Source organism: Gigantopelta aegis, chromosome 7 (assembly GCF_016097555.1).
Source record: "Gigantopelta aegis isolate Gae_Host chromosome 7, Gae_host_genome, whole genome shotgun sequence".
Lineage (NCBI taxonomy): Eukaryota > Metazoa > Mollusca > Gastropoda > Neomphalida > Peltospiridae > Gigantopelta > Gigantopelta aegis.
In genome coordinates this window covers 38,540,551-38,557,504 of record NC_054705.1, presented here as the reverse complement: position 1 = coordinate 38,557,504, position 16,954 = coordinate 38,540,551, and the positions used below count along the sequence as shown (strand labels likewise).

Genomic DNA, 16,954 nt, shown 5'->3' with positions numbered 1-16,954 from the left:
CCCACAGACAGGATAGCCCATGCCACGGCCTTTGATATACCAGTCGTGGCACATGTGGTTAATGACCACATATGGTTATGGATCATACAGAAAATGAGAGAGGAAACCCGCTCCAGCCCCGCAATGGGTTACTGTTTTTCGATTTGCAGCTAGGGATCTTTTAAACTTGTTATCCTACATACATAGATAGTACATACCACGGCTTTTGTTACAGCATTTGTGGAGCACTAACTGGAACGAGAAATAGCCCAAATGACCCACCGACAGGAAAGAGAGAGAGAGAGAGAGAGAGAGAGAGAGAGAGAGAGAGAGAGAGAGAGAGAGAGAGAGAGAGGTCACGTTATCCTGGGTTTGTTTAGGATGGCGTGCGATCGTGGTCGCTAGACAGACCGTACTTTGTGTGCCTAACTTGAGATGATTGTGATATGACACATGACGATGGTACCAGTTAACTTAAAATGTTCGCGAGCGCTCGACCTTATAAACTCGAAACAGATTTAACCTTTAAAGTTTGCAAGTGAGTTTGGTTCTTAGTCAAGAAAAAAACAAAACAAAAAACAGTACAACACTAACAACAACAACAACAAAAACAACAACAACAAACTATATTTTATAAACAATTGTTTGCTAAGCTTTCAGTATACCATTATTATATTGCCCTGGGACCCATATAACGCATGGAATTGAGCAAGTTAAAAAGGCACAGTGTTGAACACGGCTGTAGCTAGTGTGAGATTCATTGTGGCAGCTGCCCCCCCCACCCCCCCATCCCCCCCCACAAAATTAAATAAAATAACATTTGTTTTTAAAATTATATATATATATATAATATATGTCATATATATATATATATATACATATATATATATATATATATATATATATGTATGTATGTGTGTATGTGTGTGTATGTGTGTGTGTGTGTGTGTGTGTCGGTGTGTCTGTGTGTGTCGGTGTGTGTATATCTGTGTGTGTGTGTGTGTGTATGTGTGCATGTGTCTGTGTGTGTATGTGTGTGTATATATGTATGTGTGTTGTGTGTCTGTGTGTGTGTGTGTATGTGTGTGTGTCTGTCTGTGTGTGTATGTGTGTGTCTGTGTGTGTGTGTCTGTCTATATGTATGTGTGTATGTCTGTGTGTGTGTGTGTGCGTGTGTGTGTGCAGCCTGGTTACGTAATACCCCCGCGCGACGGTGGTAGTCTTGTGTCCCAATATGCACTTAGACTAGGTGGGCACTTGGTTACGTAATACCTCCGCGCGACCGTACCCCTTAATACACATTTAGACCAGGTGTGGAGGCATGTGGCCAGTAGTTACGTAATACCTTCGGTAGTTCGGTTTACGATCGGGGTATTGATAGCGGAATGGCCATCTAAGAAAAACAAACCGTCTCTGGGAGTTGTGGCAATATCACATGATAGGTGAGGTACCGCATTGTGCCCCCAGGCGATATTCGCTGTCTCTGAGATTTTTGAATAAATAGATAGGATTTTAGATATATCGAGGAGAAACGTTGGAAGTATTCAGGGGAAACGGACGTCGTTTGTTTTGTGCCTACTGAGATGAATGTGATCACTGAACGATCTATATAAGTTCAGTCCGGACGTGGTAAATAAACAGATATTGTTCTGCTCTGTTGTATAACCTTGATGTGAGTGATGTGACTTTAAATAAAACAGTACAACTGTATTATACCACATATTCTTTAGACAGTATCTCCGGTAATCTGACGAATGTAAATTGTAGGCTTCACTGTTCTAAAAATATTAAAGCTTAGCCGGTCATCCTAGAGGACCTAGGTAAACTGTAGGTTATTGTCTTTATGGTGATATGTACCAGTATTAATTCTGTATTACAAGGTTACTGAATGAGTAGTTACGGGTTAATTAAAAATTAACCAGTTAGGAATAGAGTTGTAATTCCTTTATTAATTAAGTTCCCCTGGCAGCGTTTCTCAATTATCACACGTGTGCGTGTTGTATCACGGTGAAGTGATTAGAATATTGTGTAAACTAGACACCTAGTGATTAACTAATTAAGTGATTAGTTCTGGGTTGTTATTATATTGTTGTTGCTAATTAACTACTGCGGCAAGTACATTTGTCAGCGTTAAAGTTAATACAGATTCCAAAGTGTATTGTGTTTTGTTGTGTTTTCTAGTGAACTAAACGTACTACATATATATATTTATATAAGATCTTATCTCTGATTATACCTAGAGCCGAGCCACTCGGGTATTAGACTGCCCGATACAGAGAGATCTAATAGTTATTCAGTTACGGGTATTATAGGATCCCCCGTGACATGTGTGTGTATGTGTGTGTGTGTGTGTGTGTGTGTGTGTGTGTGTGTGTGTGTGTGTGTGTGTGTGTGTGTGTGTGTGTGTGTGTGTGTGTGTGTGTGTGTGTGCGTGTGTGTGTGTATAACGTTCCTGAAATGGGGGAAAAAACCAAATCCTAGCTACGGCCCTGGTGTTGAACTTCTATAATTAGCTGTGGAACAACCAACAACAGATCAGATTATAGAGATGTATATTCTAAGCAAGAAGCTATTGTATAAATAAATAACAAACAACAAAGACACAAAAGAGTATCGTTCATAAATACAAAAGCTGATATTAACCTACACCAGAGAGATTAACGAGAGAATAATCAGATATAAAAATTAATAGGATAAACTAACCAAGAAGACTTTCTTCTAGCCCGTGTACTCTGACGGTAAGAGAGCTAGACAAACATTTGGACAGTTGTCAATGCTCTCTAAGCGTCAGAGATCAATCTATATAAATTCTGCACAATCGCTGCTTAACAAACGGTAGTCAAAGATTCCCGCTCTAATACAACAACAATCCTATGATTGATGTTAAATATTTTAACATGGATCATTTTCGAGCTCCCTGACAAAATAATATTCACATATTAATCACTAATACACACACTACGGGAAGAAACCCGATAGCACCCCTTTTCAATAATGTTCCGGTTAAATACGTATTTGCTGACGGGTTTCTTCCCATTTCTTAGGCATCGTTTACGCAGAATTTATATAGATTGGTCTCTGATGGTAACAGAAAGGAACTGTTTTATTTAACGACGCACTCAACACATTTTATTTACGGTTATATGGCGTCAAACATATGTTTATGGACCACACAGATATAGAGTGAAGAAACCCGCTGTCGCCACTTCATGGGCTACTCTTTTCGATTAGCAGCAAGGGATGCACCATCCCACAAACATGATAGTACATACCACGCCTTTGTTACACCAGCTGTGGAGCACTGGCTGGAACGAGAAATAGCCCAGTGGGGCCACTGACGGGGATCGATCCTAAACCGACCGCGCATCAAGCGAGCGCTTTACCACTGGGCTACGTCCCGCCCCTGATTGATGGTAAGAGAGCGTTGATTACATTACAAATGTCCGTCTAGCTCTCTTAACGTTAGAGTACTCGGGATAACTTTCTTCGTGATGGATGAGACCGGCCTCGGTGGCGTCGTGGTAGGCCATCGGTCTACAGGCTGGTAGGTACTGGGTTCGGATCCCAGTCGAGGCATGGGATTTTTAATCCAGATACCGACTCCAAACCCTGAGTGAGTGCTCCGCCAGGCTCAGTGGGTAGGTGTAAACCACCATTGCACCGACCAGTGATCCATAACTGGTTCAACAAAGGCCATGTTTGTGCTCTCCTGCCTGTGGGAAGCGCAAATAAAAGATCCCTTGCTGCTAATTGGAAGAGTAGCCCATGTAGTGGCGACAGCGGGTTTCCTCCCAAAATCTGTGTGGTCCTTAACCATATGTCTGACGCCATATAACCGTAAATAAAATGTGTTGAGTGCGTCGTTAAATAAAACATTTCTTTCTTTCGTGATGGATGAGTAAATTTACTGTTATTTTCACAATAACAAATGTTTTTTGGGGTTTTTTTCAAATTGCAGATAAAAATAATTTTTTTAGTCATCTCAAAAGAATGTTTCCATTCCATTTTATATGAAGCCAAACTAACATAACGGAAAAAATGTAAATGTCACAAGCAACAATAAACCAATCAATGGAGGAGTATAGGGGGGGGGGGGGGGGGGGTTTGCTGGGTGTGGGTGGGGTGGGGGGTGGGGGTGGGTGGGGGGGTGGGGGTGGGGGGAGGATAATAACATACAATTAAAATGGAGTCTGGTAAGAGATATACAAGTTTTTAAATATTTCGTGATCAACGTCACGGGGTTTGACGTTCCGACAAGACTGGACATTTACATATACATGTGTCTACAATTCTCTGCCCATAGGCCAAACTCTGTATGTTTATTTTTTGATAAAAAACAATATAAAAAATAATCTTGCGGATCCCCCCCCCCCAAGCAAGTAAACCAATCCCATATATTTTCATTTTCTTTATAGTAAGGCACTTAGGGTGTCCAATATATAATATTTGTAAGGGGGAGGGGTTGACAAACTTAAGACATACACACATTGGATATTCCAGCAGACAGTTGGTGGGTAATCGTTTTCATTTGGGATAAAGCTTGTTTATGGGTTAACATTTTCGTTTTATTTATATCTTGATCAATGTTTTTACAAATTTCACATACATTGCAAAACAAGAACATTTTCGTTAATTTCAAAACACTGTTCCTTTTTTTTCTAAGTCAAGGAAAACAAAAATTATTGTCGAAAAAGCATTTTTGGTTATTTGCAAGATACATTTCTTGTTCTTTTTAAGACGTGTAAAACATAAATTATTAGCAAAAGCCGTTTTGGTGAAGGCCATCGAATCAGCATCGCATTAGACAAGTGGGAAGATTTTTAATATCTTCAATGTGTGTCTGATAGTCCAGTCTCACAGCGACCTTTTTGGGGTTATGAAGTTCGCAGATGGGGTGCGCCACGTTTATGTCGATGTTACCAAAAACGAACAACACCATATTCCGCTGCACGTGTACGACCTTGAGGACTCTCTCGGTGAAGTCCAGAAAGAAGCCCAGGGTGAAGGACACCTTAGGGTCAGGGTCAGACAGATTCAGGAGGACGAAATCCGATTCCGGATGGTTCCTTGCGCGACGGGATCCGTCCCAGAAGAAAATGGCCACCTCGCTGCGTCCGGGCCCGCTTGTAGATGGCGCTGCACAGACAGGAAGTGTTTTCTGTTAGTGGCGAGGCCTTGTCTTCCTCCTTGTCGCGGCAGATCCCGAGACAGGCGAGCAGGTCGCCATCTTTGAGTTTCTGTGTGACCCGGATGTACACCCGGGTCTGCCAGTACCACTGGTAGGCGCAGAACGTCACGCTACCCACAATTCCGCGCACGCGTTTCAGGGCTGGTTTCCGGAAGTACACGTTCGAGAGAGGAAATTCCCCGCACCCTTCGTCCGTGACCGTGACCTTGTTAGCGTGGAGCACGATGGAGTTGTGCCTGACGTCATGGTGTAAAGAGAAACTTCCAGCTGAAAGGGAGATAACTCGTGTTAAAATATTTAAGATTATAATGATTAAACTGAACACAAATCTAAACAAATGACACAAAACAAATAATTTAAAACAACAACAATGAGCAAACAAACTAGCAAAAAAAGAAACCCGAAACAAAACAAGAACCGTCTACCTCTAAAAATAAAATAAACAAGAACAAATATTTTATAATGTACTAATACACAAATGCACATATGTACATACATGTAGCTCGATTGCGCTCTAGCGTAATCCTATTATGTTCTCACATATAATAGACTAACGCTAGAGGACACTCGAGCTAACATACATGATATATATATACCCTTCAGAAAAGTAGGGGAACCTGAAATGTTAATATCAATTATTAGACAGAACATACGTGTTGACCACAGAAATCCTAGTAAAGAACGTTCAAGTCTGTTTAGCAACTCACCCACACACATTCCATAGTTTGCACGTGTATCACGCAGTTGCCCCGTACACGTGCGTGGGGTGTCATTTTCGATTTTAACAATTTCCAGGAAGGTCAATTAATAAGGAAACATTATATATATATATTAATATATATATATATATAATATATATTATATATATATATATATATATATATATAATATATATCGTTAAAAGTGTATGTTTGTCTCTACATGAAGGCTTGTTTCGTGAGAGAGTTGAATGTTTTTCAACTCGAAAACGACTACTATATATATATATATATATAAAGACTGGTGGGAAAACACATTGAAGGCTATATGAGTTGTGTTACTGGGCAACAGGCAAATACAAAAGGTGGTGGGAGAAAAAGAAGTATTACCATCCATGCCCCCCTCACCCCACCCCGCTACGCCATATCATAAAGACGAAGAAAAGAAAAAACCCAAGAAAAAGAGGAGCTCTGTATACCTTCCACCTTCTTCAGTGTAGTGATTTTGACCACGTCTGACGGAGTGCTCTCCCCTGCCTCGTAGACCGCGATCATGGACACGTTGTACGCGTGGTCGTGTCTCAGTCCATCGAGGATATACGACGCCGCGTCCACGCAGTCGAGGCCCGCCACGATCAGACCGGAAGTCTTCCCACTGGGCATGCGGCTCGAGCAGATGATCTTGTAGGATATACTTCCGATGCAGGTCTCCCACACCAGTTCACAGCGCGCGGTGTCGCTCAGAGACCTCAGTGCTTTCACGGATATGATCCGCGGAGTCTGTAAGGTCGGTTCACCGAGAGAAGCTGTGGATACCAAAAATAGCATATTAATTACCAGAGGCGGATCGGGGGGGGGGGGGGGGGGGGGGGGGGGGGGGGGGGCAAATTGTGCGATAGTTACAGTTTTATTATATATTAACTTTCATTTTTTTTACGATCCTCCTCCAAACCTCCCCAAAAGTTCCGTTGGCATTCCACCTCATGTCACTAGGGGTCCCTCCCCTCTAAATGGATTTTCTGGATCCGCCACTGATTACACCGGACTTGCATTCACAGCGGAATTATGGCTGGTAGGTCCTGGGTTCGCAGCCTGATATCGGCTCCAAAACATAATACATTTACAATACACATAGTCCATGGGCCAGAGTGACAATCGGTACCATCTGAGGTGGCAAATTTCAAGCCACATCACCTTGTTCGTATAGTTGTGGAGATATTATTTTGAGGTGATAACATTTCCAAATGAGTAGCTTAATCAAGGTAGCTGCAAGTCCAAGATGGCCGCCACAAAACCAATAAATATAATATCCCACATCTTTTTCACACATGCTAGTGTTATTCGAATGAGATTGGGGAAGGATTTAAATCAATTGGTTGAATGCTCGCCTAGGAGCTTGGGTCACAGGATCGATCCTCATCGGTGGATGTTCGAATACTGGATTTTCCCCAACCTACTCGTGACTGGTATGGCGTATTATATGGTCCTCAACAAAATGTCCAGCAGTGATATAACTGTAATTTTTTGGTGTCCGTTGGAGACAACGTTTCATATAATTTGTGCCTTCCAAATGTATCTAACTCTCTTTTGCTTCTTAGATATGTTTTAAAACCACTTGTTATAAGATAATATTAATCCACGTCTTTACCACATTGGTTTGGGATAATATAGATAGACTTGGAGAAACATTAAGTGGGGGTGGCACTTCACACTGCATAAATGGTATTGCCATCCAGCCAGAGTTTATTGGTCCACAGTTACCAGTCTGCAGACATCAAATTTCTAAGACCAGGAAAAGACGTATCAATGTTCAGGAAGTGCACCGGGCATGGTATAATTCTGGAGAGTGGGTAGGTCCTCCACAGATATCAACATTAAATGTAGACACCAGAACTGCAGCAGACGTTGCTAGTAAAAACAAATCGCATTTGGATGGTTTGTCGTCTGCATGACAGGACTGTTCCCAGTTGGACTGGTTTTAACATTCGTACTCGAGATAACATTACCATCAGACCAGATACTGTAGCATATTTACCAAGCATCAGTGCCCCAACCACTGAGATGTCAACTGTTTTTCAAGTACTCGGTGAGTCTGTAAAGATCATGCAACAGTTGCAGTTACCATGTATCGTCTGTGTGTTAGATCAAGCTTTGTATTCAAAATCAGCTGAGATCATGTGGAAACACACATCTACATTTCAAGGTAATGTTCTTAGAATGGGAGATTTCCACACAGTAATGAATTTTCTATCCATTGTCGGCAAACACTTCCAGGACGCTGGTCTGAGAGAACTGGCTGTAGAATCTGGTGTCATTGCCGAAGGATCTGTTCAAGCTGTTATGGAAGGACGACAGTATAATCGTGCAGTTAGACTGCACAAGTTAGTGTATGAGTCACTTTTTCGGTTGACGTAGAAGTTCATTCCATGGTTTAAAGTTACCCACCCAGAATACTTTGCGTGTTTGGAAGAAGCAATCCAGTGCATCAATACTGCATGTGAAAACTTCAGCAAAGCAAAGCTTTACTTCAGTATTGGAGAACCAAGTCGACAATTAGGTTCTAATACATTTTGAGATATTCCTCAATAATCTACGAGCTGGTAGCAACGGTGATTTGGCTGTGTTCTGGATATCGTATGTGGACATGGTTGATATCATGTTAGGACTTTTGTGAGCTTCCAGGGAAGGAGAATGGATGTTGCACCTTAATTCGATTCATGCCATTGCCATGCTTTCTTGGGTCTTTGCACATTACAAAATCAATTATGCCCGCTATCTCCCTGTCTACTATGCACAGATGTCACAAATGGCCACCAACCAACCAACCAACTGCTCATGCCCATTTTCTAGTGGCTTTTCAGTACAACGCAAGTCCCAAAATCCATTTGGTAAGATTCCGTCTGATCAAGCAATAGAGAAAACTATAAATAAGGACACACAAACATCTGGTGGTACGAACGGGTTCAGTCTAAAGCCTGCAACCATCATGCGGTACTATCTCACTGCTGAACATCGAAGTATGTGTCTGCGGCAGTTGAGAGACGTAGTGCACCAAACCAGTAGTAACTTAACTCATACTGATCTCCAGCAGAATTGAAAGGGATCATAGAGATATTGAGTCGTTAATTGGCATTCTTGAGTATGGGTTGATAAATCCAACGAGTGGAGATCAACCTGATCTTGTAAGTATCTCCACTGGGAGACTATCCCCACCCAGTGTTGCAAAAAGATGTCTAAATGGCACATGATGTAGGACAGAAAGCATACCAGGAGGTCATGAAAAATCGTCTGGACAGCAGTCCACCCATAGTCAAATTCTTTGACAAGATTGCCAGGCTTGGCCTAAAAACATTTTCAGCAATGACAAAGAAGAAACAATTGGGGAAAGCATCTGGTACTGAGATAATTCTACAAGCAGATAGAAACCTATTTGGTCATATGATACTGGCTGCTGAAAGCCGAAAACTGGACCTCAAGGATGTGATAGCACACCCACTTGGCCCTATTCCTTCCGCTTTGGCAACACCAGATGGATCTCTGCGAAAGAACAAAAAAGCCAAGTTTGGAAAAGCAGTCATTCAAAAAGTACGTGCAGCAGAATTTGTCTCTACACCCTCAGCCTGTATCATCGATACAGCAAATGAGAGGGGACAACCAGACATTTGCTGAACTTGCTAGATATGCACTGTCGTTCACTCTTCATAAAGGTGCAGACAGTCAAAGAATCGATATTGTTTTTGACGTATATTGAGAATTATCTATCAAGACTGCAGAGCGGTATAATCGAGGAGCATCACAGGGCCTGAAATTCAAGAACATAGTCGCAGGTCACAAAATCCACCAATGGAGGAAGTTTCTATGCAGTCCATTCAACAAAACCACTCTCATCAAATTTATAGAAAAAGAATGGAAGAAGCCAGAATATAGAGACATGCTGGGTGAAAAGATTATATTCACGACATGTGAAGATAGTGCTGCCTGATCACCAAAGACAACTGGGAACAAATTGCTGAGCTCAGGGCAACACAAACGGAAGCTGACACACGTGTATTGTTGCATGCGGCTCATGTGACAAAAAACAACAAGTTACAAAGCTGTTACATCATGGCTGAAGATCCAGACATCACTGTGCTTGCTCCTGCATTCAACCATATTATTCCGTGTTCATTGTATCAGAAGGCTGGTACACGGAATCGACAGACGTACATTGATATCCAATCTAATTAAAATTAGCTCCTCTATTACATGTGGATCTAACAGCAGCCCGTTGGAGCTCATGTCCAGTTGACTTTTCATTCGACCAATCAAAACCTTACTTGCAAAATCATGCCAGTGATTTAAAAAGAATTTGAAAACATTCGGGATTATGCCGAGGGTATACGAAGTGATTCGGGTGAATAACGCTATAAAAGGCGAAGTGTAATTGGTCGATATTTAAATTGTTATTTATAGATGCAATTTCACCTGGACATAGGAGTCCACGCAATGCTGTTAGATCTACTGGCTAGACCCAGTAGAGCTAATTTTAATGAGATTGATTGATATCAATAAAGTAGCAAGCAAAATTGGAAAAAATGTGTTCACAGTTCTAATTGGTCTCCATGCATTTACAAGATGTGGCACGGTCAGTGCTTTTGCTGGAAAAGGGAAGATAGGAGCCCTAAACATTACGATGAAGGACAATGCACACAGTGTTTCAGTAATCTTGGCCAAACATGGAACCTTTCTCTAAATCTTCTTTAGAAGCTCCAGTCTTTCACCTGTGCTATGTATGTACCCAGGGGTACAGTGGATGATATCAATGTATGTCACTACAGGGGTGAAGTTAACTCGTCACAATTGCCTCCATGTTTGGATTGCTTGACTCAACATGCTTTGCGTACTAACTATCAAGCTGCGATATGACGAATCTGATATACCAAGTCCCACTGACCATGACTGGATTGTTGATGAAGAAGGAAATCTGTGAATCCAGTGGATGACTGGATCACCAGCTCCCACAGCTGTGTTGGAACTTATGAAATGCAATTGCTCACGTTCATGCATCGATAGTGGTCTGAAATGTACTCAGATGTGTCGGCTTCAAACTTGCCTTAATCAGATGACTGAAACAGAAACTGATGATATGCAACCTGAGTTCGATACTGACGATGATAAAGATGACAATCAACTAAATGAATTGGATGATACGGTGTTTCATACTGATGGTATTGACCGATTTTAAATTTAATTAATCATAATGGGATATTAATTTGCCAGTTAGCCAAAACATTGGTAGCACTTTTGAAGGATTTTTTGTTTAAATTTTAATTTATATTAGAAATATCTATCAGCCAATCGAGTTACAAATATGTGTAAATCAGAAATGTATTCATGACTGCTGATTATGATTAATTAAAATTTTAAAATGAAGCCCAGTTAGTTTATGATTTATGATTTTTTAAGGCAATAACTCTTTATGAGATGTTATAACTGTGTACTGAATGACATTTTGCGTTTTTAGTGTTCTCTCAGAAAGTGTGTTAAAACTACCCTTAAGCTACCCATCTGGAAATGTTATCACATATGAATAACATCTACATACATGTACCTCTTCAAAAAACATAACTAGAATTTGCCACCCCAGATGGTACCGGTTGGTCAAATTTTGGGTCCGGGCCCTGGTGAGTACTGGGTTCGCATCCTGGTAGGCGTTCCCACTGAGAGAAAAAAGTCTTAGTACCTCAGTGAATACAGTGGCTGATCCAGAAAATCTAAAAAAAACAATTGGGGTGTGTGCAGTGATATGAGGTGGAATGCCAAGGGTACTTTGGGGGAGGTTTGGAGGGGGATCGTAAAAAAAAAGGAAAATTAATATATAATTTAATATATAATAAAATTATAACTACCCCCCCCCCCCCCCCCCCCCCCCCCCCCCCAAATCTGCCTCTGGAATAACTGTATGGCCAAATGAACTACAAAGACCTCTCTCACTAAAAACTAACAACTAACCCATTGGCCTGGACAGACAGCCCAAGTAGCTAGTAAAGTTAAAGTTTGTTTTGTTTAACGACACCACTAGAACACATTGATTTATTCATCATTGGCTAGTGGATGTCAAACATTTGATAACTCTGACTTGTAGTCTTCAGAGGAAACTCACAGTAGGCCGATTTCACATGTCTGGGTTTCATAACACCGGGTTATATGAAAACCTAGGTTTAACACTGGTTTACGTGACACCGGGTTATATGAAAACCTAGGTTTAACACTGGTTTACGTGACACCGGGTTATATGAAAACCTAGGTTTAACACTGGTTTACGTGACACCGGGTTATATGAAAACCTAGGTTTAACACTGGTTTACGTGACACCGGGTTATATGAAAACCTAGGTTTAACACTGGTTTACGTAAAACGCAGAAAAACTTGATCAAGACCTACACCAATGTTGTATTTCACACGTGTGTGTTTTACCCGTGTTTACAAACCACGCTTTTTACATGGGTCACCCGCAGATTTGGAAAAGGACATAAGCGAGAAATAGCTTACACTTTGTAGTTGAAAACTTGTTACCGGTATATTATTAGCATTCGCGTTCGAGATGGGAGATTAGCTACCTCTTCCACCCTCCCCCCCCCCCCCCCCCCCCCCCAATGTGGAGCAAACCTTCACATTTTGTCAAAAATGATGGACATATTTAGGCAAAATGAGCTGGCCTGAAAACATTTCACCATGTATTTCCATAATTTTACTCACAATATTAGTTATAATCCCTGTCAAATGCTTACAGAACCCTACATATATGTTGGTAATAATGCAAATATGAATAAACGTTTTGTTATTGGCATTTACCTTTAATTCTAACATAATATAAAATTAAAAAAAGATGGGACGCGTACGCCTGAGGGCACCGAGACAACGTTTGGTCAATTTTTCAAAACTGTGGGCCTGTACCGCCTTGTTCCCCCTTTCTTAAGACGAGACAAACACGAAAGTATGTCATTATAAGACTGCAGTCTATGATAGACGTGTATTGCCTTGTTCCCCCTTTATTAAGACAAGACAAACACGAAAGTATGTCATTATAAGACTGCAGTCTATGATAGACGTGCATTGCTATGATGCCCCTTTATTAAGACGAGACAAACACGAAAGTATGTCATTATAAGACTGCAGTCTATGATAGACGTGTATTGCTATGATGCCCCTTTATTAAGACGAGACAAACACGAAAGTATGTCATTATAAGACTGCAGTCTATGATAGACGTGTATTGCTTTGTTCCCCCTTTATTAAGACAAACACGAAAGTATGTCATTATAAGACTGCAGTCTATGATAGACGTGTATTGCCTTGTTCCCCCTTTATTAAGACAAGACAAACACGAAAGTATGTCATTATAAGACTGCAGTCTATGATAGACGTGTATTGCTTTGTTCCCCCTTTATTAAGACGAGACAAACACGAAAGTATGTCATTATAAGACTGCAGTCTATGATAGACGTGTATTGCTATGATGCCCCTTTATTAAGACGAGACAAACACGAAAGTATGTCATTATAAGACTGCAGTCTATGATAGACGTGTATTGCTATGATGCCCCTTTATTAAGACGAGACAAACACGAAAGTATGTCATTATAAGACTGCAGTCTATGATAGACGTTCATTGCTTTGATACCGATGGTAACCGATCATCTTCCAATGCTGGTACTCCCCGTTTTTGTGCACTTCATACAATGAAGAAAGTGTTAATTTTTTTACTAATTTAGTAAATAACTATATTTATTACCCCAGTGACCACTTATAACAGGGAAAATATTTTCCAAAATTTCTCAATGAGAAATATTCTGCAGTGGTGTGATGTACAATATTACTGGATAATTTGACGCTTACAAACCAATGATTTTGTCGGTACTAAATATCACGATTTGATAAACACACAAAATGAGTTTGATGAGTTTGTGTTCACGACTGTTTTAATGTTAAATTTATAACAAAATGTCATTTTAACGCAAATCATTATTTATATTTTTAGCAGAATAACGAAGATTTTTGTTTTTGAAAATTATCTGTGAACGTGATTAAAAATGCAAAGTTATAGCAATACCCAAAATACCCAGAACAGTGTGTAAAGTGGTTTACATTGTTTCTATAGCCTACATGTGCGTACATGTGCGTCTAAAATAAAGTCGTTTAGAGAAAACATAGCTGGGGTAATAAATAGAATAGCAAACTCGGTACAAGTTGTTATCAAATTTATGTTCCGAGTGAAATACTTTTCATTTGTCACTCGCTAAAGCTCGCGACAACTAAAAATTGTTTGACTCGTGACATAAATTTGATAATAACTGGTATCTCATTTATTATCCTCTATATATCTCAGGCGCTTTGTTGTTCGTTCGCCTCGAACATGATGAAAGGATGGATCTAATTGTACAGTTGTGCTAAAGAGAAAAAAAAGGCAAAAGGGCATCTTGTCTAAAGGGGGATGGGGTTCGAACCCCCCCCCCCCCCCACCACCACCACCCTGTATTCGCTTCTGTAGTGGATTCAAATGATATCTAAAATACGTTCATATTTTGTGGCTCTGCAATACTGACGTAAAACACAATTTTGCTGCCGAAATTATCCACGAAGAAAAGTTACATTAAGCAAATCCAGCGAAAAACCACCTCAAGGGCAGGTTTAAACAAGCAATACAATTGTAACCTAGTGTTAAACCACACAGATATTGAGAGAGGAAACCCGCTGTCGCCACTTCATGGGCTACTCTTTTCGATTAGCAGCAAGGGATCTTTTATATGCACCATCCCACAGACAGGATAGCACATACCACGGCCTTTGATGTACCAGTCGTGGTGCACTGACTGGAGCGAGAAATAGCCCAATGGGCCCACTGACGGGGATTGATCCCAAATCGACCGCGCATCAAACGAGCGCTTTACCACTGGGCTATGTCTCGCCCCCCCCCCCCCCCCCCCACTAGAGAGAGTCCCTCATTCTAACCCATCAGTTGTTAGTGTTTAATTTCCCTATTAGCTCAGTTGATAAAACACTGAACTTGAGTATCCTTCATTCATTGATTTGTAGTTATTTTCGTGCTTATATCCAATTAAGGTTTAAACACGCTGTCCAGGGCACGCACACACACCTCAGATATCTGGACTGTATGTCGAGAACAGAGTGTTATTGGTTAGTGGTTAGAGATAGAGAGAAGAGGGTGTAGTGATTGTACACCTACCCATTGAGTCGTTCAAACTCGCCCTGGGTGGGAGCCGGTACTAGGAGGCGAACCCAGTATCTACCAGTGCTATGTCTGATGGATGTTGATTTATCTGTCATGCCCCCTCCCAATCTAATATTTTTTCTTTTGATTTTACTATATTAAATTTTATATAATCATACATACATACATACATACATATATGCATACATACGGTTGGATCCCCCCCCCCCCCCCCCCCATTTTTTTTTTTTAAGTCTAAAATCCTGGCTATGCCAGTGTGTCACACTGCCTAGTATATTCTTACCTGGCGGCATGAACTCCACTGTGGGATCCACAAGAGTGTGTCTCTTGAAGACTCCGCGGGCAGGGTGGCACTGGGCGAGACACTCTTGGCAGTAGCTCGTGTTACTGCAGTCCGTGCACGTCTTCACGGCCAGTTTCGACGACTCCTCGCACAGGGAGCAAAACACCTTCTTCCCGGCCCCCTCCGAAGCCTCCCTGTACTTGTTGGCGATGTTGGCCAACACGAAGTTCTTGGGGAGGTCGGAGACCCCGCTCTTGACACTCGTTACCATCCGACACTCGGGACATTTTATGTAGCAGATTCGGTTTTCGCCGGAAGTTCCGCCATCTTTGACCTTGAACTTGACAATGTCTTCCATGCATCCCTTGCAGTAGGAGTGCATACAGTTCAGCTGCAGCGGTTCGACGAAGAGTTCCAGGCATATGGAACAGGTCAGTTCGTCGGCCAAGTTTTCGGTCTCATTCATTTTGAGATCTGTTCCTTTATTTAAACCGGGAAAACGGGATTGGGGAAACAGGCCAGGTTAATTGTGATACCGGGCGACCGAATTGTGAAACCGGGAAAAATAATTGTGATCCAGGGTAACTTAATTGTGAAACGGGCAAAGATAATTGTGATCCAGAGTAATTCAATTGGGAAACTGTCCAAGGTAATTGTGATACCGGGCAACTAGACTGTGAAACAGCACAAAATAAGTGTGTTCCCGGGCATATCAGTTGTGATATCGGACAAGGTAATTGTGATATTGGACAAGTGAATTATGATACAGGACAAGTCGACTGTAATTTTGGACAAGTAGATTTCCTTCAATACAAGTGGAATGCTATACTAGACAACTGGTTTGTTTAATGGATAATACGCTTTCTCTTTTTTTTCAAAACCTGGCTTCTTTATATAATAAATGGTTTACTGTCAATACTTGGATTACCATTTGACTTCATCATTCCCGACAGCCGATTTGTCTACAGGACGGTAAGCTGTGTCTACTAGATAAACAGGTTTTTCTACCGAAAATCTGGTTTGTCTTCCTCACAAGTGTTTTTTTTTTCCTTTTGACAGTTGGCTTGTTTACGAGGTAACCATTTATAATAACGTCTCTCTCGTTCTCTCTTTGGGTTCAAATGTCTTGTGTTCTATTCAGATCTGTCTTTTTGTGACTCCTTTGCTGTGAGAGCTCTCTTCGTCTTCTCATACCTAACAATACAAAAAACAAACAGTGTTACTGTGGTGTTGATTACATGTGTTAGCATATTCAATTGTCAGTTATTTTCTAGATCTGTTTGACACCCAATAGGCGATGTATTTTTCGTGCTAGGGTGTCGTTAAACATCTATTCTATTCTATTCTATTCATATTCTACTCTACTCTTCTCTACTCTACTCTACTCTACTCTACTCTAGAGCTATATCTGGTCTGCGGGATAAAATGTCAAGTGTATAATCGTATAATAAAATAATTAACGTGGCACACCCTAGCTGTTAAACACTACGGCGTAGTACGGTGTTCATTATTTGAGCCATTTTTTTTATAATTGCAATGAGGCATTGCTTACATTTTCTTGTTTAGATTATATTA

The 16,954-nt window shown here is 41.0% G+C and overlaps 1 protein-coding gene across 1 annotated transcript in view; it reads right to left on the bottom strand.

Annotated features, from left to right (window-relative positions):
- Positions 1-4,377: 4,377 nt before the first annotated feature.
- The window catches only part of LOC121377426, a 28,520-nt gene continuing 15,943 nt past the window's right edge, over positions 4,378-16,954 (bottom strand). Inside the window, exons 2-4 of the mRNA XM_041505410.1 lie at positions 15,380-16,573; positions 6,345-6,671; positions 4,378-5,434 (exon numbers count right to left, since the gene is read on the bottom strand). Of these exons, the coding sequence (XP_041361344.1) occupies positions 5,004-5,434; positions 6,345-6,671; positions 15,380-15,845 (1,224 nt within the window). The 5' untranslated portion in view covers positions 15,846-16,573 and the 3' untranslated portion in view covers positions 4,378-5,003. The remainder of the gene's footprint in view (positions 5,435-6,344; positions 6,672-15,379; positions 16,574-16,954) is intronic.